A 15,670-nucleotide genomic window follows, 5' to 3' on the forward strand; every position below is an offset into this window, starting at 1 on the left:
TGATGATGATGATGATGATGATGATGATGATGATTGGCTGGATGTGCACAGATTGTAAAGCCCTCTGAGGCAAATTTGTAATTTGTGATTCTGGGCTATACAAAATAAACTGAATTGAATTGAATTGAATGATAAGTACAGCATTTTAAAAGATAGATGCTGTTGTTTTTCAGGGGAGGACTGCGACTGCACCGAGAAATACAATATTGCTCAGGGGCTGAAAACATTTGAAACTGAAACAGCTTAAAAAACATCTAAAGCATCTTTAATGTTTTTCAGTTTTTTTCCAAATTTCATCAACAACACAAATCTATGATAGAAAATACAGAGAGACAGATTAAGACAAGACAGACAGGCGAAGAGAGACAGTGACAGGTCCCAAATCCAAAACACCAGAGTGACGGGATGAGGTAAAGAAGCGAGGGATGACAGGAAGGGAAAGATGTCAGCCATCAGTCAATCACTGCTGTCTTACCTCCTCCTCCTCTCCTCTCTCTCTCTGTTCCTGTCTCTGTTCTCTTTATTCCTCTCTCTATCCCTTGGTTTCTCTTGCTCTCTCTCGCCCTCTCTCTTCTCAGTCTCTCTCTCCCTCGCCCGCTCTCTCTCTCTTTCCCTCCCTCTGTCTCTTTCACCCTCTCCATCTCCGTCTCTTTGTCGGCCCTGAAAGTCCATTTTGCGTCTCCTCTCCTCCCTGCTCCTCTTCATCATCATCAGCCCTTTCGTCCCGTCTGCTCCGGCGGGTAGCCTCACGTGGACGCTCATCCCCCTCACGTGCGCGCTCACGCCCTCCACCTCTCGGGGCGCTCACGCCCTCCACCTCACGGGGCGCTCACGCCCTCCACCTCACGGGGCGCTCACGCCCTCCACCTCTCGGGGCGCTCACGCCCTCCACCTCACGGGGCGCTCACGCCCTCCACCTCTCGGGGCGCTCACGCCCTCCACCTCACGGGGCGCTCACGCCCCTCCACCTCACGCGGGCGCTCACCCCTCCACCTCGGGCGCTCACGCCCCTCCACCTCACGGGGCGCTCACGCCCCTCCACCTCACGGGGCGCTCACGCCCCTCCACCTCTCGGGGGCGCTCACGCCCTCCACCTCTCGGGGGCGCTCACGCCCCTCCACCTCTCGGGCGCTCACGCCCTCCACCTCAGGCGGGCGCTCACGCCCTCTACCTCTCGTGCGAGGCCTTTCCTGTCCTTCCTCGCCTGCTTCGCGTCATCGCTGTCGTCATCATCATCATCCTCGTCGTCCTTCTTCTTGCGTCCGTCTCGCTTCTTGTCCGACTGTTTGTCCTTCTTCTTTTTCTTGTTCTTGTCCTCCCCTTTCTTCTTCTTCTTCTTTTTCTCCTCACTTTGTTCTTTTCTCTTCTTCTTCTTTCTGTGTTTACTGTCTGAGTCTGGAGGACAAGGAAATAAAATTAAATATATATATTACTCTTTTTTTGGTTTCAAATTTTCAGAAAGAGAACATAGCACATCATTTACAAATAAAGAATATGCAATTAGATTTACTTTTGATAAATAAATATGGATGTACCTGAGCTGCTGCTGCTGGAGGAGTCCGAGGAATCTGATTCGCTGGAGGAGTCTGAGGAGGAGGAGTCAGACGAGGAGGAGGATGAAGAGGACGAGGAGGAGTCCGAGGACTCCACTTCCTGGTTCTGAGTCATGATTATCTTGGGAGCGTTCTTCAAATGTTCCCTCAACTCGTCCCTGAGAGAGAGAATTATGTATGTTAAATGTTTGTTCCAACACAACGCTCATGTAAATTGTGTGAAATTTAGCATGATTTTTGTATTACATTTTTTAAAATGTATATTACAATTTCCACTGTCAAACATTGCAATCAGAAACTATATTTTCTTCTATTTTTCCAACATAACCTTTTTTGTGTTGAACTTCAGACTTTCTATTATTCTGTTTGGTTCTCTAACAGGTTTACTGCAGAGTTCACCGAGTTAAATTTAACATCCTACCATTATTTATAATATATGCCTGGACATGGCTGGATAGGTTTACCCCTTAAAATGATGAGTTCTTTAAATACGAGAACCGCAGATTAATTACACAGTTTAACCGAAACCATCAGTCTGAAATAAAGTTTTACCAACGATCGCTATCAGGACATCGGCATTTATGCTTTTCTAGTCACTGATCTCTGATAATGTTACAGTGTATGCAACTAATCTGTGTTTAAACTGACATGAGGACAACGAAGGTTCCATTCAGTTACATTATGATGTGTTCAGGCCCTGTTTCGTGAAAATGAGTATGGACTAAGATTAATTATACTGTTATGATGTAAATTGTACACTGGCCACAGTATAGTGTGTGCTTGTATGTGTATAGCACGTTTGTTTGTATGTGTGCCTTACGTCAGTCCTCCCAGTCCAATAGAGGTGAAGAAGTTGATGGCGAAGCGAGTATTTCTGGGATTATCACGAGGGAAGAGACCTTCAAAGAACGGCTGCAGAGTCCTGAAACACACACACACACACACACACACACACACACACACACACACACACACACACACACACACACACACACACACACACACACACACACACACACACACACACACACACACACACACACACACACACACACACACACACACACACACACACACAAAACACACACACACACACACACACAAACAGTTTGCAGCTTAATATGATGTTTTTGTGTTAAAGTCTTTAGTTACACACAGTAAACACTCACATCACCAAAGAATCAGTGTGTGGTTTCTATAAAGATGAACTTTGTGTGTTATTTAACACCTCTTTAGAGGACTGATGGCCCATTGCACATTGTCTATGTTAATTATTTTATACTTTATTGTTTCTTTCTCTGATCATGAGTCCTCAGAATAGTTTCACTAAAATACCCTTTCTTAAAACAAAGTGTTCATATCCTACTGTCCATTGAAGCATTAGATACTCATTTATCTTTAAATAGAGACAGAGAGAGAGAGACAGAGAGACAGAGAGTGTGTGTGTGTGTGTGTGTGTGTGTGTGTGTGTGTGTGTGTGTGTGTGTGTGTGTGTGTGTGTTGTTCGTACTGGTCTTTGAGTCTCTGGTTGAGTCTGGGAAGGCCCATGTAGGCACAGAGCTCCTGGAAAAGGATCTTAACAAAGATCCTGCTGGAGGACGTCGTGGTCTCCTCGCTCATCCGGACACACTCCAGCACCTGGTGGTCGCGAGACATTCACAAGACACGGCAAAGAGAGATAGAGAACCATGAGAGAAAATGAATCAGAAAGGTCAACCAGGTTCATGTGGGTTTGTGTGTGTGTGTCCTTACACTCCAGGGCACAGAGTCTGTGTAGAGCAGGTGAGCGAACAGCCGAGCCACGTTCCTCAGTTTGTTGGTCTCCAGCCGGTGAATGGTTTCGTACTGCTCCGCGAAAATCCCCTCAAAACTCTCCATATACTCCTTCTTCAGCAGACAGAACCTCTGAACACAAAATACAGAGTGACATGTAGTTCAGCAGTATTTCAGATGGTTTTATGGACAGGAAAATCAATCTGCACCAGATCAGGTGCCATTGATCACGTTGGATGCTAGCAAGACCAAAACATGATTGAAATGTCACATTTAGGGCTTTATATGCAGGATAGTTAATCAATAATGACAAGAAACATGGACCACCTGCTTTACACATATATAAATAATACAGTTTATGACATACATCAGATGCTTTGACTAAGTAGAACACAGAAATCCAGTTTAATAATCAGTTTCACTGGCAATAGAGCAGAAAAAAGGTCTGCACACCAATTACTTTGCTCCTGCTGTTTTTTTTCTTGTGGAGCAGATTGGACGCATTGGACACTGGTAACTCCACTCCTGTGGTTTCTCCTCTCATAATGAGGAGATAAGATACACAAACCTCCAGCTCAGAACAGTAGGAGTCTTTTTTCAATATGTTCCTCTATGGATGCGAATGGTGAATTCACAACGAGATTCACCAGGAGAACAGAGAATCAAAGTTCAGATTGATAAATATGCATAAATTCTCCTGCAGTCCTGAACCTGAGTGCAGCTGCTTGCTGTGCGACTTCTACCACCAAGTCAAGTCCCCTTGCTACCCTGTTGAATGTGTGCAATTTTAGTTATAATTATATGTGGGTCTAAATCGTATAACTTGTATGGCATGTTTGATGTACTCAAGAACACCACCAAACATTTTGGGGGGAGATTTCTTTTCTATATTTCTGGTCTTATTTATGTTGGTACATTTTGCATTGCATTGCTCCAGACCACTGACTTTATTCAAAATCAATTTTGTGTAGGTGCTCATTTATATTGTAAAAAGGCACAACAAAATTTAAATGGACTGAATATTGTAAAAACAAACTGTGCACAATGTTTTGGATTATCCACAGTAACAAGAAATCTGTACCTGTAAAGAAATGTTACTGCAGATTTTTTTTAATGTTATTTTCTCATACAATGTGCACAACAAACTTAATTTCTATTTCCACCTCCAGTGTGTTGGGGAGGAAGCAAAAATGTTCAAACCTGGGCAAGGACAAGCAAAACTATCTGATTTAAAAGAAACTACAGAGAGGGAATCGAGATGAAAAGCTTTTTGTCTCACCCCGGCCAGCAGACCAAAGAACTTCTCGTAGGTTCTCTGTTGAGCGCAGCAGTCCAGGATCATGTTACAAAGCTCCTTCTGTTAAGATAAACATAACATATCTTAATAATACATAAAGCACACATTAAAGATCACATTATGTTTATCATACTGTTGCTGTAATATCTGAACAGAGTTGTGGGACTAACAGTTATTTTAACAACAATAAGATTGTGTGGATGACTTCTAATTTTGAAAACACATTTGTTCGTTCGAGTCCAGGCTTCTCGACTAGCTGTGATCTTCAAGGACGTTCTCTCAAAGCTCAGTGTTAAATGGGGTTAAAGTTCAACTGATGTGAATGTGAGTAAAGCAGCCAGGTGTGAAATCCCAGAGGGAAAGCCACGACCCGGGACACTTTGTTTTGACCGCGTGTGTGATCTGTAGAGAGCAGCTGTGATTACATGTCATCAGATATCAGTGACATCAATGTTTGTCTCATACCACCCACCCACTCATTTTCATGTTCAACAAAATGCATAAAACAATTATACTGTGCAGATAACAACAACTATACTTGTGAACAGCTATCAAATTTAGTCAAGACAGCTGTGCTCCCTAAAGGATGAATTGTAGTGACTTTGGTCATCCTCTTACATTTTGCACCACCACCATGTTGTCAAAACTTAAATGTATCCAATACTTTGGTTTACACCCAAATACCTGCAAAACTATTGACGTTCCCACTGGCCTCAGCTGTACTTTGTGTTTAGTGCTAATTAGCAAATGTAATTGTGATTATCTAGACTGATACGGTTTGCGATATTAGAGGGATGGTTTGTTTTTACATAATTATTTGCATTTCCATTGAAGACATTAACTGATGGTGTGATTTTTGTACCTAACAAAGATGTTTTCTTACATAGAGGAGAATATGATATGCAGGCCAGAGTATATCTGCAGCACCACAATATTTCATTTAAAAAGGGTATTTTGACACATATTTTACTTTTAACAAATACTGCGTCGAGAGGGCGTCACCTGTCTTTCTGGTTCAACTGATTAACATTCAGACGTCTTGTTTTTCTTTTGATGTGAAAGCTGTGTGATTAAATGGAAATGTGCTTTTTCTTCCATAAACATCTCATCTGTTTCCAGCTGTTGTGTCGGGTGATGCAGTCCTGAAGCTGATGAAACCCTGGCTGACAAGGTCATCAGCTCTGACCTCGCTCACGCACACGCATGTTCCCACTCTTCTTCTTTATCAGTTAGTTATCAAACAGTGAACTAGTTTATCAGCCCCACCTTCTGGTCAGCAGTGCCAGAGAAAAAGGCAATAATTCCTCATATTTCAGAAGTTCAATGTTTTGTTTTATAATTTATTTTTAATGTCTTTAAACTAATAGTCACAAATGTTGCATATTAATTCTCTTGATTGATCGATTATCAATATATATATTGTTTTCTTTCTCTAGTTTTTACATCCAGCTGTTATGCCAACAGTTTCAGTTAACGACTTATTTCTGTGTATCAGCTCGTTTTATTCGTCCACACGATTTTCTGATTTATCCTCAGTGGAGAAACGAAAAGAAAAAGACGACAAGTTTTCAAATTTATCCTCATCTGTGTGCGTTTGCGTCACTGAGGCATTTTATATCTGCCAAGTGTGTGTGTGTGTGTGTGTGTGTGTGTGTGTGTGTGTGTGTGTGTGTGTGTGTGTGTGTGTGTGTGTGTGTGTGTGACTCACCGTCTGGCTGTCAGGGAACTCCATCTTGATCAGCTTATGAGCGCACTCCTCAAAGTCCAAACTACAGAAACAATCAGTTAAGTAAGAGTACATCGGTGAGCTCAGGTGTGTGTGTGTGTGTGTGTGTGTGTGTGTGTGTGTGTGTGTGTGTGTGTTCCTATTTCATTTTCTCAATCTGTTTAGTGTTTCATGCTGTTCTCCAAACCTGTGAGCCGCTCTACAATGAAACCATGGTAACTAGGCTGCATGCACACATGGGCACACACACAAGCTTTAAACATCGCTTTAAATATTAGTCCAAGTCCATCAAATATAGAAGGAGCTGTAAATAACTGCCAACACCCTGAGAGACAACTGAGTCACTGACTGTGTGAGTGTGTATTTGTAAGAGTGTGTGTGTGGGTACCTGGACTGGATAGCGAGGTAGATGGTTCTTCTGAAAGCCACCAGGTTAACTTCTGTCTGATCAAAGATGGTGACCTTCTCATCTGAGGGAAAGAGACAGAGATAATATCATGCTAAAATCAGGTTCATTGCAGAATATTGATTAATATGATATTATATCAGAATTTGGAACAACAAACTTTGTCAGTGAGCTGTCCTTTAACATTGGTCTATACAGGCTTTAAACTGGAATTTCCCTCGTTTTAAACTTCTTAATATTTTTGATTTTCTTTATATATCTATTTGGCATATTCTATTTCCCAGTGCATTAAAGTGGTTTTCATAAAACCATTTCTTAAAAAAACAAAAAACAGCACCTCCGCCTCTTAGTGCCTATAGTACGGGTCCAGCTACAGAGACACTGGATCCTACATTTCCCATAATCCAACTACACAAAATATTTTTCTCAGGAGCTCCAGTTGAGACGACCCTGATGACATTACTATGACATCATCAGGGTAATTTTCCCAGAATTGACAAAATTCCTTCAGAGCCAAAGATCACATGATACAACGGATTTCAAAACTGTCTGTTCGGGCAGGTCTGTCTGTCTGTCTGTCTGTCTGTCTGTCTCACCTCCTTCCTCTGCCGCATTCTCCTCTTCATCGTCCTCCTCTTCGTCGCTGCCGTCACCATCCTCCCCAGAGTCGCTGCTGCCCTCGTCCAGGATATCTGTCGGGATGTGACAGCTGATTGGTTAAACTGAGAGGGAAGTGACAGCTGATTGGATGGTTTGTTGTTTGTACGTATTCTGACCTCTTTTAATGGTTTTGTATTTCTCCTCGTTCTCCAGGAAGTCTGGGTCCATCTTAAACACATCTGAGTGAACATAAACACACACACGTTAGAATTACATATACAGATGTATTTCTGCAGAGAGACCTGTAGAGTCCAGATGAGGTCTTACTGAGGATGTCTTCGGTGTTGTACTCGTCGTCCAGCGGCAGCATGTGGGTGAACTGGTCTTCCTCATCTACCAGGTCCAGGCCCTCCGGGATCACTGGATGATCTTTGAAACCGTCCTTCCTGATAGCAAACATCACCTCTATCATGTACTGGACCCTCTTATCAATGGCCGACTCGTGGAGGACGTTCCTGAGACGTTCAAATATGGCTGAAAAAACAAAAACAAATCCGCTTAATGAATCAGGTTGAGTTAAGATTTTCAGACCAAAAATATTTTGGTGATATTTTTGTTTGCAGTCTGAGGGAAAGCTCTGCCAGAGAGGAAAACAAAGCAGGTTTGTGAAAGACGGCTTCCAACAGTAGCTCTTTTACTTCATTTAGGCAGCTCTTTTAAAGACAGAAAATAATTAATAAATGCTTGTTGTACACTTAATATTGCAATGACTATTTGATATTGTGAGATGGAAATAAAAAGTGAACTTTTCAATCCTGAAACAAAAAATAGAAAATCTTAAATGCAAATGTGTAAACTGAAATGTGTGATCATAATAAAAACATATCCCCCCAAAAATCTGTAAGAGTTAATGAATTAACAAACGTTGCCTGGCCTGAACTAGACCAGGGACGTGGTACGAGTCAACAGTTTTGGTTACCGTTGATTCCTCGCGGGGACACCTCGGTCAGTTTGAGTCCACACTCCTTCAGGAAGGCGATGGAGACCTCCACGCTGTCGTCAGTCGGACGCTCCAGCAGCAGAGTGAGCATCTCCAGACACAGAACCTCATGGGCCTGAGGGCGAGAGACAACGGAGCCAAGCAGAGAGACAGACGTAAAAACACTTCGAGATGACAAATGCTCAAACCTTCCATTAATAAAACCGTCAGACAGTAGGACCTACCACGTTCTGGTTGATGAGATGTGCCACAAACTTGGAGGCTGTCAGGCACTGTTGCTGGAAAACAAAAGACAGACTGGTTTTAATACATTATAATACCACTGCTAATAAAGTGAATAGGGCCAATGTCTATAATTATATGAAACAGAATTCAGACTTAATGTCAAGAAAAAAATAAAATAGGAAAACATAGACCGCAGACTCTTCACAGACAATTTAAATCTAAATGTAGGTTCAGACCAAACACACAGCTGTTTCTATAATTTAGGTGAAGTTTCGTATTTGTCACCCAACATTTGAACCATCCAGCTTCAGCCTGATCAAGGATTTTTGGGAATCTCACCATTAGATTAGAATAGATTCTAAATTCAAAACCCGTATCTCAATTGAATAAACAGAAAGGTTCGATGCACAATGAAACATAACCGGAAGTTGAGCTTAATGCTGTTGATGAAGGTCACTGTCTAAGAAACAGAAAAGTTTGAGAGTACGCAAAATAATAACTGTAATACTTTGTGAGAATAATGAAATCAAAGTTAACTTTACTGACCAATTTAACCACTTCTGTATTGTTACCAACGTTATATCTCCAGTAATGGGGAACAAGTTTGTCTCCGGGTGACGGCATTTAAACTATTAACAAAAAATACCTCAACTTTTTCTTGCAAACAGCGATAGACAGATATACAGTCAGATATACAGTCAGACAGACAGGTACCTTGAGGTTGCGGCGGTAGTTCCTCCTGAAGGCCAAGATGAGGCGTCTGAGGATCAGCTCTCCAATCTGAGGGAACTTGGAGTTGATGATGGCGACGACGGCCGAGTAAACGTGAGTAAAGGTCGGCGACGCCGCCTGAGCCTGCAGCACGGAGCGAGCCAGCAGCCCCCTGAGAGACAGACAGGTAGAAAGACACAATGGGAAGTCAGGGAGACAGGTAGTCAGACACAACCTCCAGTGGAATATAGAGGAAATAAGGTTTCTTTGTTTCACTCTCTTTAATCAATCGCACTAATCAGGAAGCACCATTCTTTAGTAAAGTAGCTGTTGAGTAATAATGTGAAGTTGTATTTTGCAGTGTTCTATTGTTCACCTCCCCCTGACGATGTTCTCCTGCAGCAGCTCCTGGATGATGTGGACGATGTTGGACACGTTGACTTTGTTGATCAGACCGTTGATGGACTTCTTCAGGGCCTCCCAGCTCATCCTCTGATAGGCCAGGCTGCACAGGAGGCGGGGCATCAGTGACAATAAAAATGATATGGAACTTTCAGTAACACATCTTAGGTCTAGAGTCAGAGCTGAGTCGATCCAAGCTAGAAGTTCAATTAAAACTTCTGCTCAGTGTTACGTTATAGTTGGGTTTTATACTGCAGGGCGGTGCGTTCAAGTGTTAGTAAGAATATTCTAGATTCTTTTTTAAAATCAGCCACTGAGCAGTGCAGTAAATAACATGACAGAGAATGTGTTATACATGTCTGTTGATGCACTGAAAAGGCTAAAGTTAACTATATTTAGTATTACATGTTATAATATATGTATATAGGTTTGCTGTGGAAATTCTGGTATGTTCTGGGCCCAAAACTGCTGAAGGAGTTTGGGCTCAGGTCAGGCTTGGACAGAAACTATGCAGGTTCATGTAGGGTCGGGTATTTTTTGGGGGCCCAATCATAGCTCTACATTGAATGCACCATGTCCAAATGTTTACCCAATCAAAGATAACTCAACATCCAGATAAAGGTGTTTAAAATGGTTTATATTGGGCTAATTTAACGTTTGCTATGACGGACTCTTTCTGCAGCAAGTTTCAAGTCTCCACATGGAAATCTTCATAGATAAATAGCTTCCTGGAAGAAAGAAAATAAATCTACAAACTGATGGATGATTGGAAACTGATCATGGGAGTTAAAGGATTAAAACTAAGCGGGTGGTGTCTAATCCTTGTGTCTATAGCATAAATAACAGTCTTACCTGGTCTTGTCAGTGATTTGCTGCTGCATCATGCGCAGCTTGGCGGGGGGGATGTAAGCACCACCCGTCCTGGTCAGGATCGGGTCAATCTCCTCCTTCTTCTTCTTGACCGGCGGCTCCTCTGTCGCCGCTGGCTCCCTGTCTGTTGGAGGGGAGCCGGAGCGTCCCCTCCTCCTGTGATCGGACTCTGCATCCCGGTTGGGCCACCGGTCAAAACGTCCGTCCCTATCGTCACGGCGATCGTCATAGCGATCCCTGGGTGGAGCAGAGAGGAGGATGCAAAACAACTTCAAAAAACTAAGCATGTTTTCCTGAACATCAAAAAACCCCACAAAAAACAAACAGGTGTAAAAATGTTTTATCTATTGACATGTAAAGAGGAGATATGGGTCAATGTATTTAGTATTTTAGTAAAATAAAGTATAATGAACAATATTGTATCAACCCTAGTTAAAGCAGTTTGTCACAGGTCAGGCAGTAACAAATGATCCAGTGTAAAGTTTTTATACAATACATTTTAAACACACTTTGTTTAATATGCTGTTAATATCTTATTTTGTTCTATTTTGTGTTTCTGCATGTCTTTGTTTGATGTTGGGTTCAATCTTTTGCTTGTTGGTTTTCTGGTTAATATTTGGACAAGAGGTTATGATCATAGACTGTATATAAAAAGTGGACGTAGTCACGGTGATGTAACCCATTGGTTTGTGGACTACAGCTAGGAAGCTTCAACTTCGACAATTTGGAAGGCACCATCTTGGTTTTTACCTGTCCCCTTCTTGTTTTTTTGCAACTAAAATTTTACCATTTACTTGAACTGAAAACACTCTGTGAAAGGGTTAAAGCTCTAAGACAAAAACACGGACCACGCTGTGGTAAAGACCTGTCAATCACAAGGTAGCCCCGCCCTGAAGCATACCCTGCTTTATGGTCTATCTGACTCTAAATGGACCATAATTTACTAAATGAACATCATGCTGTATTGAAGACTTGAAACTAGAGATCACCTTACTTTGAACTAATAAAAAAATTCCACAACAAAATTTGACATGCCCATAAAAAGCTGGGTGTCTGTCCGTTACCGTGCATAGCGTCCTCTGTCGTAGCGTCCCCGGTCTCGGTCTCTGGACCTGGATCTGTCTCTTCCTCTTGACCTGGACCGGTCTCGTCCTCTGGATCTTGATCTGTCTCTCTCTCTGGATCTGGATTGTGATCGAGATCTGTCCCGTCCCCAGGATCTGTCTCGCTCTCCGGACCTGGATCTGTCTCGCTCTCTGGAAATGGATCTGTCTCGCTCTCTGGACATGGACTTGGATTTTGATCTCTGAACATTAAATAAGGAAAAAATGTCAGCAGTATTCTTTGTCCCCGAATGATGGACTTTGACGTGAACTACTCAGAGAAAACTAGACCAACAGAACACATGCTGCCATTTTTTAAAACATCTGAGTTTAGCTGAATTAAGATCTTTCAGAACAAAAGCAAATCTTTTTTTGCCAATAAAATAACTTTTGCTCACACAATCAATAGATTTTCTATGGAGTCAATGTCAATCTGTTCATACAGTCACACAAGAATATGGTTATTATCACACAAATGAGTGTCCTCTTTGACAATAATAGTTAAGATTATAAAAGACAATAAACATAAAGACAACAATTTAGGAAGAATAGCAGTTGCACTTTCTTGTGATGGTGAGAAGCCTGCAAAAGCAGATTAATCATACATATAGGTGTGAATCAGCTGACTAGCTAGAGAGCAAACAGTTCTTTGACTAAAAAAACAAAATGTTTTTGAAAGACTGGGTGCTGCATCGCTGTCTGTATGCGTGTGTGAGAGAGAGGGGGGGGGGGACTATTGCAGTTTTTCTGGAGGTTATTAATAATAATAATTGTAATGTCAACGTTATGAATAAAGAATCAAACTGTTCGGTAGCCTACAGCCCTATTTATGTTGCTTCCAGCAATGCAAACACATGAGCTCACTGTGGAAAAATCCACAGAGCCTATTAGCTGACAATCATTACCTCACCACTGGGCCTTGTATAAGCCATGTAAAACACAATATTAATAAACACATAGGCTTCATATGTTTCAGTCAAGTCATTAATGTTGCCAGCGGATATTCCAAATTTTGGTTCGTTTTTTGGTTCCGTCCCCAGTGTGAAAATTGCAAATTTCCCCGCTGCGGGACTAATAAAGGATTATCTTATCTTATCTTATCTAAAAGACCTTGAGAGAGAAAACGCTTCTCCAGTTCAACATGGAGTCAGTGTGTGTCAGTTCGAACATTAAGGCTTGCTAACGTTTTCCCTGGCATCTCAGTTTCACAAAGATGATTTGATGTCTAATAATGCTCTGTTGCCATGGAAACTCAAACTGCAAACCAGCCAAATATGCCAGGCCAGACACAAAATGCTCAGTGAGGCCAGATATCTCCAAGAAGAGCCTAAATAAACTAAATCCTCTCTGTGGGGTGCAAACTCCTGCTCTTCTACCTGCACCACTCCAAACATAAGTGTTGCAGGTCTTTTGTTATGCACTTTACACAAATGTATTTATACATGTATTCATGAAAACAACAGTGTTGCTCATTTGTTGAACGTAGAAGAAATCTAAGTTCGGAGTTGTGTGCTTAACCTGCAGACAGTTTGACCCAGCTCCAAGATAAGTGGCAAAAAATGGATGGATGGATACATGTCGAGAGGCTCTTTAGAATCAATGCCAATATCCAGTCATACACATGACATCTTTTGATATTTCTTGCAGCACTGCTGCCTTTTTTCTTTCTTATGACAAATGTTATTTCTGTACATGCAAGTGTGAAAATCTACATAATCACCCCGCAAAGAAATTGGATTTTTTTTAACCCTGGCCTGGACCTGATTGTGGGCACCGAACTTCTCTAGTTTAACAACAGCAGGAAGTTGACATTCATGTACACAAGAAATGCCAGTATCATCCACATTAATCCTTGCTTACTTTGATCTGAGCCACACTGCTCCTTAACTTCCTCAGTGCACCATGGTGTTCATCCTCATCATCACTGCTAGTGCTGTCGTCCGAGCTGCTGGAGGCAGCACTCCCCGAGGCTGGGCTCCTGGAGGGGGAACGGCCTGCAGGACTGGCTTGAGGGGACGGCTTCTCTTTGGGGCTACTTTCAACCACGTCGGCCTGTTGAGGCTTCTCCGCTGCAGGACTGGACTCGTCCTCTGAAGCTCCTGAAGAGAGCGTTATTAGATGAATATCAAAACAACAGCCACTAGTCCTGACACTGTAACATAAAATAGTTACAGCAGGTTTTACCCACCATTTTGGTCTTTTTGAGCAGTACTGGGACTTTGACTTCTGCCTGGAGAGTCCATACCTGAAAAAACACAGACATACACAATTATGATTCTAATTAATATTGTAACAGCCATCACAGATTAACTCATGCATAAGAGAAAAGCAGGAGGATACTATTGATTAACAAACAGGCCTTTTTATCAGCAATATTACATTTATTCTTATGTTATCTAACCCCACGAAAAAAGACCAAAATCAACATTCACAACGTACTTAAGTCCATCTCTCAATAATTTCTGACTTTTCAACTCTTTGGCTTTCAGCCCCCAACCCACTCGTTTCTTAGTCAACACAAATATATTCTTTCATTTTTTAAATACACTCGGTAACTTCTTGAAGAAAAACAATAGTTGCTGTACTTTTTCATCACACGTTACTCAGGAGATTACTACTCATAGGTGCTCTAATGAATACTTCAGACAGCAGGAAAAATGCTATTGTGAATGTCACTTCTCAAAGGAAATGAATAGTTTATGCAACATTTCCACAACAGCTTCACCTTTGAAGGATTATGTTAACAAATGTGTTGCTATGACAACAATACTGCCCGTGTTGAACTCAAGACATTCACAATCATATTAAGCCAAGTCTCTATTTTCTTGATAAATCACTGAGTCTATGGGACTGCAGGACTGGACTCGTTATTAGATGAATATCAAAACAACAGCCACTAGTCCTGACACTGTAACATTAAACAGTTACAGCAGGTTTTACCCACCATTCTGGTCTTTTTGAGCAGTACTGGGACTTTGACTTCACAATCATATTAAGCCAAGTCTCTAATTTCTTGATAAATCACTGAGTCTATGGGACATTGGAAAGCAGTGAAATGGCCAGAACAGCTCTCTGAAGCCCGATATGAGGTCTTCAAAACAAACCAAATGTTTTTATGTCCAACCAACAAGTCATCTATTTTCATATAACAACAATGAAAGGACAGACTTGTCACATTTAAGAAGCTGTGGTCATAAAAAATATATATTATATATATATATATCTTTAAATTGACAAATGAAATGATTTTCAAATGAGTTGCCAATATATTTTCTTTCCATCACTTTATCAGACGTCACAGTGTCTCTAAAGTGAAGACACTTGTTGAGTCCTCTATGCTGACTCCAGGCCTCAGAGACACTTTCAGTTTCTAAAACACAGCAGGTGAAAACGAAAATGTTTTAGTTTCTGGGTTATTCGACCCTTTACATACATTCTAACGAGTTTCACATAAACTTTTATCTAGTTTTACAGATAACACAATTAACTGCTAATGTCTCCGTTTAACATATGTTAAACAAAGCAGTACGCCTAAATGAGTCATGTGGGCCAGTTACTAATACATCACCTGGTTATACACAATTAAAACTCCAAAGAACATGTCTGTTTTATCGCCATGTGTGTTTGGATGAGCTTCATTTAGCTTTAAGCTAATCCTACCGTAGCTCCAGCTAGTTAGCTTAAATGCTAGTTATTTGTCGCTGAAACCTCCTGACGTTTTACTCTACTTATTTGAAGAGAAGCTTTATCTCTATTTTCGAGGTCTTTTACTATCCTCTTACCGTTCTGCTTTCCGCCTTTTTGTCCGTTAAATCCGTGTCGTTCTTATGGCGGAAAACTTCCTACAATAACTATTACTTCCGGGTAACATATGGCTTCCGGTTTTCACAATAAAAGTCCACACAGGCTTCTTGAATGTATTTTTTTTTGTATCGCCCCCTGGTGGTGGAAAGAATTACCTCCACCAAGAATGTGACGTGTTCAGTCCATTATGATTGTAATTT

At 41.5% G+C, this 15,670-nt stretch overlaps 1 protein-coding gene across 4 annotated transcripts; it reads right to left on the reverse strand.

Annotated features, from left to right (window-relative positions):
* Positions 1 to 1,001: 1,001 nt before the first annotated feature.
* Positions 1,002 to 15,536, reverse strand: cwc22 (CWC22 spliceosome associated protein homolog). 4 transcript variants are annotated; one of them, XM_054615605.1, is made up of 21 exons: positions 15,449 to 15,536; positions 13,855 to 13,911; positions 13,527 to 13,765; positions 11,628 to 11,869; positions 10,546 to 10,800; positions 9,668 to 9,796; positions 9,295 to 9,463; positions 8,580 to 8,633; positions 8,335 to 8,470; positions 7,683 to 7,889; positions 7,532 to 7,594; positions 7,352 to 7,447; positions 6,738 to 6,819; positions 6,332 to 6,392; positions 4,606 to 4,683; positions 3,306 to 3,458; positions 3,064 to 3,191; positions 2,374 to 2,475; positions 1,536 to 1,711; positions 1,139 to 1,395; positions 1,002 to 1,088 (listed from the first exon to the last, which is right to left on the reverse strand). In XM_054615605.1, exons 2-21 carry the CDS (start codon positions 13,907 to 13,909, stop codon positions 1,044 to 1,046), a joined length of 2,727 nt encoding a protein of 908 aa, XP_054471580.1. In that variant the 5' UTR covers positions 13,910 to 13,911; positions 15,449 to 15,536; the 3' UTR covers positions 1,002 to 1,043. The 4 variants fall into 4 exon arrangements, with proteins under 4 accessions (XP_054471580.1, XP_054471581.1, XP_054471583.1 ...); XM_054615606.1 differs by lacking the exon at positions 15,449 to 15,536 and adding an exon at positions 15,327 to 15,411; XM_054615607.1 differs by having other exon boundaries at positions 1,012 to 1,042; positions 1,146 to 1,395.
* Positions 15,537 to 15,670: the final 134 nt, after the last annotated feature.

This window comes from Anoplopoma fimbria, chromosome 16 (genome assembly GCF_027596085.1).
Source record: "Anoplopoma fimbria isolate UVic2021 breed Golden Eagle Sablefish chromosome 16, Afim_UVic_2022, whole genome shotgun sequence".
Classification (NCBI taxonomy): domain Eukaryota; kingdom Metazoa; phylum Chordata; class Actinopteri; order Perciformes; family Anoplopomatidae; genus Anoplopoma; species Anoplopoma fimbria.

Excerpts from the sequence above, each read along its gene's own strand:
- cwc22 (XM_054615605.1), bottom strand. The coding sequence starts at position 13,909 with ATGGACTCTCCAGGCAGAAGTCAAAGTCCCAGTACTGCTCAAAAAGAC. Across the intron at positions 10,801-11,627 it reads GACAGAGGACGCTATGCACG|GGATCGCTATGACGATCGCC; the intron begins GTAACGGACAGA and ends TGCTCCACCCAG. Across the intron at positions 9,464-9,667 it reads GAGAACATCGTCAGGGGGAG|GGGGCTGCTGGCTCGCTCCG; the intron begins GTGAACAATAGA and ends TCTGTCTCTCAG.